We start from the raw sequence: 12884 nt of genomic DNA, 5'->3' as shown, positions 1-12884 counted from the left end.
AACAGCAACTCAGCAGGTCTAGCAGCATCTGTCCAAAGAGAAGCAGAGTTCAGGTCAAATCCCATATGACTATTCCTGCTGAGTTACACTGGAATTTTCTATTCTAATTTCAAATTTCCAGCACCTCCAATATTTTGTTTTTAATGGAAAATCAAGCCTGGGTTAAACCTTCAAATTCTTTTTTCTCCAGAGCCCTTAAGGTTCACAGAACTTCAGCCACTCTGCTGGCTAAGTGTTACTTCATAGAATCTGGAGAGATATTCTGCCCACTCAGGACTTTTTGACCTACTAAGTCCTGTGAAAACAGACAAGCTAAAGCCCCATTAGGTCAGATGGTCCTAGGAGAAGAAAGCCAATGGATATTTTGTGCTGGTCAGCTCATTAAACTAGAGCAGCACCTTCTCTTTTTTTCCCCCTTTCCTTTTTTTTCTTCTTTCTTTCCACCTAACTATAGTAGTGGAGCAGCACTTTCTCAGATACTGGGAGGCAGCAGGGGCCAGGGTGGGGTACTTTCTACCTTGCTGTTCTCAACTAATGCTTAAAATGTGTGGATTTAATTAAATAAGATGTACCTTATAAAGGTGAAAACATACTTTCAGTCAAACAAATTTTACTTGTGTAGCTTGATTAGAAGCTCAAAGATAATGCTCAGTCTTCACACATGATCAAAATAAATAGCCCACAAACACTGATGAATATTCCATCAGAAATTAACTCTCTACTCCACTGTTAAACCATAGAAGAGATCCTTTCAGCGTTTGATCCACACACTGGAAAGAGGAATGTGGGTATCTGATCTTGGCTGTGATTTAGCTTCAACGAAAATATGATTTGGAGATGCCAGTGTTGGACTGGGGTGGACAAAGTTAAAAATCACAACACCACGTTATAGTCCAACAGGTTTATTTGGAAGCACTAGCTTTTGGAATGTTGCTCCTTCATCAGGTGGCCATGGAACATAAGATCACAAGACACAGAATCTAAAGCAAAAGTCCACAGCGTGATGCAACTGAACTTATATATTGAAAAAGACCCGGATTATTTGTTAAGTCCCTCAATCTTTAGAACGACCAGGTTGGTTTCAGTTTTTTGAAATGTTAATTGCAAAACGTTTTTTTAAAAGTTCACTTGAGAATGTAACTTTAACAATTGGCACTATGACAGCCCAGATAACATATTGAAGGTGTGAGCTGCCCTGTGTATGGCTGTCTGTGCCACAATGGTCAGACTGATTCTAATCTTTAAAAAAAACTGACTTACAGATTCTTATAAGGATTCATGCAGTTTTTGAGCAAAGTAAAAGGTAACAGTGCAAATACAAATTCACCCCACAAACGTGTGTGGGTGTGTATGGGGGTGGGGGGGGAAATGGTGGTTGAGTGGCTAAGAGAGTGACTGAGTGTAAAAGGGGTGTGAGCACAGGAGAGAGGGTCTGCACGAGTCTGTGTATGCACGCATGTGTATGCGCCCATGTGTAGTGCAATGGGGTCACTTGTAGTCTGACATGAACCCAAAATCCCAGTTGAGGCCATCCCCAGGGTTACCGAACTTGGCTATCAGCCTCTGCTCAGCCACTTTTCGTTGTTGCCTTCCCTGAAGGACCCCGAAGGTCAAAATGTTCTGGACCACTAAAGTGTTCTCCGACTGAGAAGGAACACTCCTGGCAGCTGATTGTTGTGCAGTGTCCATTCCATCTGTTGCTGTAGTAGCTGTTTGGTCTCGCCAATGCACCATGCCTCAGGGCATCCTTGCCTGCACAGTATGAGATAGACAACGTTGGCTGAGACGCACGAGTACCTGCAACATACATGGTGGGAGGTGTCCCCATGCGTAATGATGTTATCCATGTTGACATTTTGACACGTCTTGCAGCATCTACCACGACAAAGGTTGTATGATACTGTCCTGAAAGCCAGGTAGTTTGCGATGAACAAATGATCTGTTTGAGGTTTTGTGGTTGTTTAAAGGCGAAAAGTGGAGATGGGGGGGGGGGGGGGGGGGGGGGGGGGGGGGGTGGTCTTGGCACAACTGTCATTGTCTGAAGTGATAAATGAGGCAGAGTGGGGATGGTGGGAGAAAGTAAACAAGTTAAACCACTCTGTCAATTCACATTAGAGATTGACCAGCAACCAAATTCCAGTAAAAGAAAAGAATTTGAGTGAGGTATGGAGAAGACTGAAGCCACTAAAAGCTTAAAATTTGTCAGAATTCTGTTTCATTAAATGCAGTCCATACAATCCAACAAGTTTTTAACAATCAAGTATTTTATTTTAATTGTACACAATTACATTTTGTATGACAAACCATGATTATAGAAACAAGTGTATAACATTCACAAATTAGAGATAAATACAAGGTACAAGATTATTAAAATTGTCTAAAATATGAAATCAGCATTTTTGAATAGTAAAAATACAAGTTATTGTATCCCGTAGTAAAGTCTTGAAATTTTCTTCAAGATTTGATTTGGAAACATTTTCTGTTTGTTGGTAGGGATGATGGCAAGGTGCAACCTTCAAGGGACTCAAATCAAGCCTTAAAATTCAAATTATAATTACCTGCATTCCTTGGAATGGAAAATCTATTTGACTCAATAGCTTCATCAAGTTAAATGTTCTAAAAGGGATTGGGCTTATACTGCTGTGTCTCTGTCTTTTAACCCTGTGCTGAGTAGGAATGGGGCACAGGGTTAATCATAGCCTAGCAGCATCTATAGAGCATTTGTTTTACATTACAGGAGTAGAGAAACAGCCAGTGGACTCTGACTCCATTACAGCCAAATTACATAAAACAATATCCTATGTAAAATGCCAATTTTCAAACTACTGCTGACCAGAGGTTCAACTCAAAAAAGTTGACCAAAGATGTAGTAGACCTGAGCTTACAGCTATCTCCTTTTTCTAATACTAAGCAACTCTCAGACAACATAGCCCCACAGATGCCAAGCTTTGAGAAGGCCCTTAGTGTACAATTTCCATGCAGGCAGTCACTAGAAAAACTGGTAGGCAGGATTGGAAAAGGTCACCAACCATTTTTCAAATAACTCCAAGGCTAGATCCTCACAACAGGATACTGGTGTGTGTCTGTGCAGCTTTCAAGGGAGAGCAAGAGATAGACATGGAGGGGGGCTCATCCACTTCTATGCTGTAACAGTGTGTATGTGCAATTCTAGTTTCACTTTTATGTGCAGTTTTAATATTATCCTATTCTTTATGCAAAGAGGCAAACAGGCTGTTTGCAGTATCCAAAAGGTTAGGTAGACCCAAATGCATTCCCCTAAAACCACAGTTTCTCACTCCAGTACCAGGCACCAAACCCATTCAACACCACCTCATGCAAAAAGATATAATGCCATTACTTTTCATGAAGTCAACCGTAAACTTGTTGTTCTATGCTGTATATAGGTTTTCTATGTAATTATGACTAAGATTTTGTATGGTAAGGCCTAGGATATATAAATTGTTCCTTCACGAATGACTACACCATAACATTGTAGCAAGCTGCTTCAAAATAAAATAGGTGCTACACTGATGCAGTGCATGCCTAATATTCATCTTTAGAATGTTTCATCTGTATGGGTTCAGTGTTATTGGAGATGACATACATAATTATACATAAATACACTTCACACTGTCCAGTGTTTTGGGTAAAAACAAATTCTAGCAACTTACATTTTAGTAAACAAAACTAAACTTTTATGACTGGTGACAGGAAAACAAAACTATTGCAGATATAAACATTTAAAGTCTAAGTTGACAGGAGTCTTTATGGACATTAAATAATAAATTCCACAACTGCTGTCAGAATTTACCTCTTGGGTTGAATATTGTTGGACCTTGCCATCAAAACATTGATCCATAAGAATACAGCTTTAATTTTTTCTTTGGCAATGATTTAAGTGAATTTTAAACTATTACATATTGCACTTTGAATCCTCCCACCCTTTCCCCTTTCATCTATTTTCCACCAACAATCTCGGGTTTTATTGCTGAGCACTAGTTTGGAAGTTCATTCTCGTGATAACTTTCTAGTTACATGCCTACTTTCCACATGAATGCACAGTGGGTGAGTGGTGGAAAACCGTCTTGGTGTTGGTTTTACCCAGTATTATTCATCAGCACACAGTCAAAAACAGGAATCTCTACATAGTTGTCAGGGGTAGGAATGCTGACCTCCTCGTAGCTCAGCAGCATTGCTGCCAAGTGTGGGGTCTCTCAATTGTTGAGATCATTGAACACAACCACAGTCTAAAAAAGAGATCTCAGCTTCACATCATCTGTGTATTTGCACACAACCTTCAGGGGGTTGGGGGAAGGGGAGTGTGCAGAAGGGATGCAGGATTTTCACATTTCCACATAGTAAAGCTATTTAATTCTAGACAAATGATTTTCATCATGAAACAAATATACAATAGTGTGCCAGAATGGGACCCCATGAACACCTTTTTGGTTAATTTCTTTTGGCTTGTGCTACATGCTCCCATCCCAGAATCCTGGTTTTAGAAATTCCAAATTCACAGTTGTAGTTATACATGAAAGAATGTGCAAAAATAATATATTGCATAGACTTCTTAGAATATACTCAGCCATGTTGTTAGTTCTCTGGTATTTCAATACTTCCACTCCTTCCTTCAGTTGAAACGTTCAAACGTGGCAGAACTACTCTTCCAGAGAATTTGACTGTATATCCTTATTTATCTAGATCACAAGTGAGACTTAATCTGCAGCCTTCACTCATGATTTAACTGACACTTCAGGAATGTCACAGAATTGCACTATAGCCAGACTTGCATTTAAAATGTAGGTTGTACTTCATAAAAACAATTACCTGGGCCTGCAAATCATTGGTTCCCCACTGTTCTAGATTCTTTAGGCTTACGTTCAAGATGGCATCTGGAAAGTGCTCAATTGTTTGCTTATTAGATGGAAGTGAATGTAAACCTCAAAAGATAGATATAGATATATATATTTTCCTTTTGATCGGGTGCTGTGCATGAAAAGACTGAGGATCACTGGGACTCATGCCATCTTCTCACATCTTTTGAGCCCGAGAATACCTCCAACAAGATGACTTCAGACAATTTGGAAGCCAAGAAAGTGGCCACACATAGGAGCAGGGAACTGAAGTATGCACATTCTTCTCAAAGAAAAGGAAAACCTGGAACCACCAGGCCTGAGAAAATTGATTGGTCTGTGAGGGGGTTTTCAACGTCTGTTGAGAAAACAAGAATTTATAATCAAAAAATCTTACAAAAAAAACCGTACATTTACTCACTCAAACAGGAAAAAAAATACAATGATGCAGAGACTTGGAAACCTAATGGAAAACTACCCAAATATTCCGGTTACGTTGCCAAACATCAGTACTCTGTACAGCTAAATCTAAAGACACAATGTCCCCAACATAACACATGGTTGATCATACATCATTGTTGCTCACAAATAAATACCTGCTGACATTTTAAGAATATAGGTAAACAGTTGATCACATGGAAATGTATAAAATTCTTAAAGGTTTTGACTGGATGGATATGGAGAATGTGTTCTCCCTGGCTGGAAAGTCTAGAATTAAGGTCAGACATTTAGAAACAGGATGAAAAGCAATTACTATTACTATTATGTAGGCAGTTCAGGTGCGTGCTGTCCCTTTAATAGAATGAGCCAGCTGACCCAGAGTTGGGAGTTTTGGATCAGTCTAAATTTGTCTGTGTAGTTATAAAGATGTGGAATAAATTATTCCTGGTTTAAGCGCTACTGGCCTATCTTATGGTCTATTTATAATTTATAAGTTGATCCAAACATTAAAAACTTTTATTTGGAGATATAGTTAAAATTCATCTAATAAAACATTCCAAGGGGATTTTCTAATGTTGTCAATCTTCAGGAAGGAGAAGTCATGCCTGGAAAATTTATTAGAATTCCTTGGGGAGGTAACAAATAGGATAATTAAAGATAAACAAGTAGATGTAATATATATGAATGTCCATAAGATGTTCAATAAAGGTCCAGTACATTTGGTTAAATAATAAAGAACCCATGGTGTTAGGGGTAGTATATTAGTATGGATAGAGAATTGGCCTACTCATAGGAGACCTCCAGAGAGTAAGGATAAGGGGGTAGCCTGTAACTAGTGGAGTGTCACAGGGCTCAGTGCTGGGGCCACAATTATTTACATATTTATGGACTTGAATGAAGGAAGTGATTGTGCTATTGCCAAGTTTGTGGACGATAAAGAAAGTGGGAAAGCAAGTAGTGATGATGACACATAGCTTACAGAAGGATATAGACAAGTTAAGTAAGTTGTCAAAAACTTGGCAGACAGAAAATAATATGGGAAAATTTGAGGTTTTGCACTTTAGCAGGATGAATAGAGGACCCAAATATTATTTAAATGGAGAAAGACTAGGTAGGTGATAGTGTAGCGATGATACCAGTAGGCTATTAATCCAAAAACTCGGTAATGTTCTCGGGATCCGGGTTTGAATCCTGGCACAGTAGATGGTGGAATTTGAATTCAATTAAAAGAAAATCTGGAATTAAGGATCTACTGAACATCACAAAATCATTGTCAGAAAAACCCATATGGTGCACTAATATCCTTCAAGGAAGGAAATCTGCCAACACCACCTGTTCGGGTCTACCTGTGACTCTAGACCCACAGCAAATATAGTTGACTCTCAGTTACTCTCTGAAAGCCATTCAGTTTATCACTATAAAGTCTCAAAGAAGTGAAACCAGACTGATCATCTGGAATTGACCTAGGCACTGGAAAAAACAATGGCAGAAACAGCCCCATCAACCCTGCAAGGTCCTCGTCACCAACATCTGGGGGTTAGTGCTAAAATTGGGAGAGCTGTCTCACAGACCTATTAAGCAACAGCCTGACAGTCATACTCACAGAATTATAACTTAATGTCCAAGACACCACCATCATCATTCCTGAACATGTCCTGTCCCACCAGCAGGGCAGAGGTGGCAGTACAGTGGTATAAAGTTGCTCTGGGAGTCATCAACATTGATTCCATGAAGTCTTGAGGCTTCAGGATGAACACAGGAAAGGAAACCTGTGATTATCACATATTTCTCTCCCTCGGCAGATGAATTGGTAATCCTCCATGTTGAACACCAAGAGGGAGCACAGAGGATGGGCAGGGCACAAAATATACACTGGGTGCAGGATTTCAATATCCACCACCAAGAGTGGCTCAGCAGCAGTACTTCTGTTCAAGCTGATCAGGTCCTAAAGGAAAGGCTACTAGACTGGGTCTGTGGCAGTTGGTGAGGGAACCAAAAGGAAAAAGCACACTTGACCTCATCCTCACCAATCTGCCAGCTGCAGACGCATCTGTCCATGACAGTACTGATTAAAGTGACCACTGCACAGTCCTTGTGGAGACAAAGAACTGACTTCACATCAAGAATATCACTGTGCTAAATGGAACAGACATCGAGCAGATCTAGCAACTCGACTAGGCATCCATGAAGCACTGTGGGCCTTCAACAGCAGCAGGATCATATCCAGCACAATCTGCAATCTCATGGCCTGGCATATCCCCCACTCAACCATTACCATCAAGCCAGGGATCAACCCTGGTTCCATGGAGAGTGCAGGAGGGCATGCCAAGAATAGCACCAGGAATACCTGCAGATGTGTCAACCTGGTGAAGCCACCAAACAGGACTACTTGCACACCAACCAGCATAAGCAGCAAGTGATAGAGCTAAACAATCCCACAACCAACAGATCAAATCTAAGCTCTGCAGTCCTGCCACATCCAGTCATGAATGGTGGATGATTCAACAAATCACTGGAGCAAGAGGCTCCACAAATATTCCCATCTTCAATGATGCAAGAGTCCAGCACATCAATACAAAACATAAGCCTGAAGCTTTCACAGCAATCTTCAGCCAGAAATGCTGAGTGAATGATCCATCCAGGCCTCTTCCAGTGGTCACCAGCATTACAGATACCAGTCTTCAGTCAATTCAATTTAGCCCACAAGATATCAAGGAACAGTTGCAGATACTGGATGCCGCAAAGATTATGGGCCCTGCCAACATTCTGGCAATAGTACTGAAGATTTGTGCTCCAGAACTTGCCACCCCTCTAACCAAGCTGTTCCAGTAAAGTTAGAACACTGGTATTTACCTGACAACGTGGAAAATTTCCCCCCAGTACATCCTGCAGATAAAATGCAGGACAAATCCAACCCAGCCAATTACTACCCCAGTCTACTCTCGATCATCAGTAAAACGATGGAAGGTGTCATCAACAGTGCTATCAAGCAGCACCTGCTCAACGACACCCAGTTTTGATTCCGCAGGGCCACTCAGCTCCTGACCACATTATAGCCTTGGTTCAAACATGGACAAAAGAGCTGAATTCCAGAGGCGAGGAGAGTGTGACAGCCCTCGACATCAAGGCTGCATTAGAGAATGTGCATCAAGAACCCTCGTCAAACTGAAATCAATGGGTATCATGTGACTGGTTAGAATCATACCTGACACACAGGAAGATAATAGTGGTTGTTGGAGGTCAACCATCTCAGTTCCAGGACACCGCTGCAGGAGTTCCTCAGGGTAGCGTCCTCAGCCCAACTATCTTCAGCTGCCTTATCAATGACCTTCCCTCCATCATAAAAGGTCAGAAGCGAGGATGTTCGCCAATAATTGCACAATGTTCAGCACCACACGCAGCTCCTCAGATATTGAAACAATCAATGTTCAAATGAAACAAGATTTGGACAATATCAGTCTTGGGCTGACAATTGATAAGTAACATTTGCACCACACAAATGCCAGGCTATGACCATCATGAATAAGATAAAAACAATGACTGCAAATGCTGAAAACCAAATACTGGATTAGTGGTGCTGGAAGAGCACAGCAGTTCAGGCAGCATCCAACGAGCAGCGAAATCAACGTTTCGGGCAAAAGCCCTTCATCAGGAATAAAGGCAGTGAGCCTGAAGCGTGGAGAGATAAGCTAGAGGAGGGTGGGGGTGGGGAGAGAGTAGCATAGAGTACAATGGGTGAGTGGGGGAGGGGATGAAGGTGATAGGTCAAGGAGGAGAGGGTGGAATGGATAGGTGGAAAAGAAGATAGGCAGGTAGGACAAGTCAAGGAGACAGTAACTGAGCTGGAAGTTTGAAACTAGGATGAGGTGGGGCAAGGGGAAATGAGGAAGCTGTTGAAGTCCACATTGATGCCCTGGGGTTGAAGTGTTCCGAGGCAGAAGATGAGGCGTTCTTCCTCCAGGCGTCTGGTGGTGAGGGAACGGCGGTGAAGGAGGCCCAGGACCTCCATGTCCTCGGCAGAGTGGGAGGGGGAGTTGAAATGTTGGGCCACGGGGCGGTTTGGTTGATTGGTGCGGGTGTCTCGGAGATGTTCCCTAAAGCGCTCTGCTAGGAGGCGCCCAGTCTCCCCAATGTAGAGGAGACCACATCAGGAGCAACGGATACAATAAATGATATTGGTGGATGTGCAGGTGAAACTTTGATGGATGTGGAAGGCTCCTTTAGGGCCTTGAATAGAGGTGAGGGAGGAGGTGTGGGCACAGGTTTTACAGTTCCTGCGGTGGCAGGGGAAAGTGCCAGGGTGGGAGGGTGGGTCGTAGGGGGGTGTGGACCTGACCAGGTAGTCACGGAGGGAACGGTCTTTGCGGAAGGCGGAAAGGGGTGGGGAGGGAAATATATCCCTGGTGGTGGGGTCTTATTGGAGGTGGCGGAAATGTTGGCGGATGATTTGGTTGATGCGAAGGTTGGTAGGGTGGAAGGTGAGCACCAGGGGCGTTCTGTCCTTGTTATGGTTGGAGGGGTGGGGTCTGAGGGCGGAGGTGTGGGATGTGAATGAGATGCGTTGGAGGGCATCTTTAACCACGTGGGAAGGGAAATTGCGGTCTCTAAAGAAGGAGGCCATCTGGTCTGTCCTATGGTGGAACTGGTCCTCCTGGGAGCAGATACGGCGGAGGCAGAGAAATTGGGAATACGGGATGACATTTTTGCAAGAGATAGGGTGGGAAGAGGTGTAATCCAGGTAGCTATGGGAGTCAGTGGGTTTGTAAAAAATGTCAGTGTCAAGTCGGTCGTCACTAATAAGAGACAACCTGACTACTGCTCCTTGGTGTTACTATGACTGAATCCCCAATATCAACATCCTGGGGGTTATCATTGATCAGAAACTCAAATTGGACTCAAACAGTGGCTACAAGAGCAGGTCAGAAGCTAGGAATACTGCAGCAAGTAACTCATCTCCTTACTTCTCTAAGCCTGTCCATCATCTAGGCAAGTGACGTGTGCCTTGTAGATGAATGCAGCCCCAACGAGAAACGGACACCATCCAGGACAAAGCAGCCTGCTTGATTGGCACAACATCCAGAAGCATCCACTCTCTCCACCACCAATGCTCAGTAACAACAGTGCATAATATCTACAAGATGCACTGCAGAATTTCACCATAGATCCTCAGACAGTATCTTCCAAATCCACAATCACTTCCATCTTCAAGGATAAGGGCAGCAGATATATGGGAACACCACCACCTTCATTTTCCAAGTTACTCACCATCCTGACTTGGACATATATCACCGTGCCTTCACGGTCGCTGGAATTCCCTCCCTAATGGTATTGTGGGACAACCCAGAGCAGGTGGACTGCAGCAGTTCAAGGTGGCAGCTCACCACCACCTTCTCAAGGACAGTTAGGAACAGGCAATAAAATGCTGATCTAGCCAGCGACACCCACATCTCACAAAATGAATAAATAAAAAACAAAGACTGCAGAAAGCTGCAGCACAAAGGGATGCTTGTTTTTTGATTCATGAACAAGTAGTCCCCAAGTTCAGCAGGTAAAAGGGAAGGCAAATTGAATGGTGGCTTTTATTTAAGGATTATAACTCCTTGTGCCAAGCATGAGCAGTTAGGCACCCACTGATGCAGGCACATGTTCCCCATCTTTGATGTTATTGGTCCAATTTATGCCTGCACCATCCTGTCCTCCACTGCCTGAGTGTTAGCTACCTCACTTCCCCACCCCCCCCCCCCCCCTTGCTTCTCCCACCAAGCCCTCATTCTCTCCCAGACTCACCTGCCCCTTGCTGCCTTCCCCTTCCCTTTGTTCTCCCAGTTTGCCCCTTCTTGCCCAGTCTTTGCTGCCTCTTGCTTGAGGCCTTACTTGGCATTGCTCTCTTGGTGCTCATAGGACCACTTAACAAAAAGGTGAGATAAAGAGTAAAGCAATACATTTCCATTTAAATTGTCAATCACCAGTGTCCCATTAGATCAAAAAGTTTTACTTCCATTGTCACATCTTGAAATAGCTCTGGCAGAAAACCAAGGCCATGCAATAACTATCTGATACTCTCAATTAAAATGGTACAGTTAAGAAGTTAAACAGGCAGGTTTTGTGTTAGAAGGAGAGGTGATAACACTGTTACCAGGTGTAAGCATGCCGAGCCTGGTCTCCATCACTGACAGAAAACGTAGGGAGGAGTGCATCACCAAACTCAACCATTTGGCAGTACCCATAACACCATGTAGATGGGCTATATAAAGCTGGAACAGATCATCAAGATAGGGAGGGGCAAATTCAGCAACAGATGGGAATTTTGAGAGCTTAAATTGAACGTCATTGACGTTTGTGAATCTTTTAAATTCTCTATGCTGGGCAGTTGTGTCTGCATTATTTTAGACATTAAGAGAACCAGTCCATGTGAAAATAGTTCAGGACGGTGGACTTGAAGTAGAAAATCAGGTGCAATTTTAATTGAATGACAAGAGAAGGCTGAATAGCCTACTCCAGCTCCTGCTTCTTATGAGATTGCATGGTCTCATATGAAAAGTGGTTACTTGGTTGATAGTTACATTTGGAAGTGATTTTGGGGGGGGGGGGGGGGGGGGGGGAATTCTGTTTCTCGTTCTGCCAAAAACAGGTGTTAAAATAGCTGGGCTTCAAGATGGATTTCTCTTTCCATGCACAATGAAAAACTCACCGGAATATTGGCCATCGTATGGTACCACCAGAAAAGCCGTGTTGTAACGTAATAGGCCACTAAAACATCCACGCTGTAATGCTCATGGGCTATCAGGATACACAGAATGCCACCTGCACTGAGGAGCCAACAGACCCAAGGGTACCACCAGAACTGACGTGGCGAATCTGTGGAGAATAAACCCAAAGGATATTAAATTCTGGTGGAAAGTTCAACAGTTTCAACCTTAAGTGGTTAGTTACCTGTCCTGCTGGATTTTGCATCTGTAAATTTACCAACCTGATTTCCATTCCATCGTCACTGAGTAGTTGATGCAAAGCAGGTACCATCACTCTGCCCAATTACCGACCAGCAAAGATCAAAACATACCCTATGGTATCCTTATGAAATGTCTCACACAGGTATTTAGCAATCAAATGCATGCGGTGTTCATTACAATAAAATGTAATACTGTACAAACTTCTCATCTGCAGCAGTGGCTTCAGGTCATGGAAGACAATTATAAGCTAATCTGCCTTTCAGGAAACCAAGGAGATCATGAAAAAGCCGGTTTTACAGTGGTCTGATTTTACTCCACGGTTAATTGGTAGAAAATATATTAGTGTGGATGTAAAACCAGTCTTCAACTTTATTCTGTCCATTTTGGCCCATTGTACTCTGAGGTAATCTTCTTTACTGTCCGCTACACCTCCAATTTTGATGTTATCCGCAAACTTACTAACTACACCGCCTATGTTCACATCCAAATCATTTATATTAAATGATGAAAAGTTGTGGACCCAGCACCGATCCTTGTGGCACACCACTGATCATGAACCACCAATCGGAAAGGAAACTCTCCACCATTACCCTCCGTCTTCCAGCTTCAAGCCAGTTCTGTAACTAAATGGGTAGCTCTC

General features: G+C 42.8%; 1 protein-coding gene across 1 annotated transcript in view; it reads right to left on the bottom strand.

The window, feature by feature from the left end:
- Window positions 1-2285: 2285 nt before the first annotated feature.
- sgms2a (sphingomyelin synthase 2a) overlaps window positions 2286-12884 on the bottom strand; it is a 77287-nt gene continuing 66688 nt past the window's right edge. Inside the window, exons 7-8 of the mRNA XM_072583907.1 lie at window positions 11986-12152; window positions 2286-5211 (exon numbers count right to left, since the gene is read on the bottom strand). Coding sequence (XP_072440008.1) covers window positions 5032-5211; window positions 11986-12152 — 347 coding nt within the window. The 3' untranslated portion in view covers window positions 2286-5031. The remainder of the gene's footprint in view (window positions 5212-11985; window positions 12153-12884) is intronic.

The sequence above is a fragment of the Chiloscyllium punctatum genome, chromosome 14 (genome assembly GCF_047496795.1).
Source record: "Chiloscyllium punctatum isolate Juve2018m chromosome 14, sChiPun1.3, whole genome shotgun sequence".
Lineage (NCBI taxonomy): Eukaryota > Metazoa > Chordata > Chondrichthyes > Orectolobiformes > Hemiscylliidae > Chiloscyllium > Chiloscyllium punctatum.
This window is presented reverse-complemented; position numbering and strand designations above follow the sequence as displayed.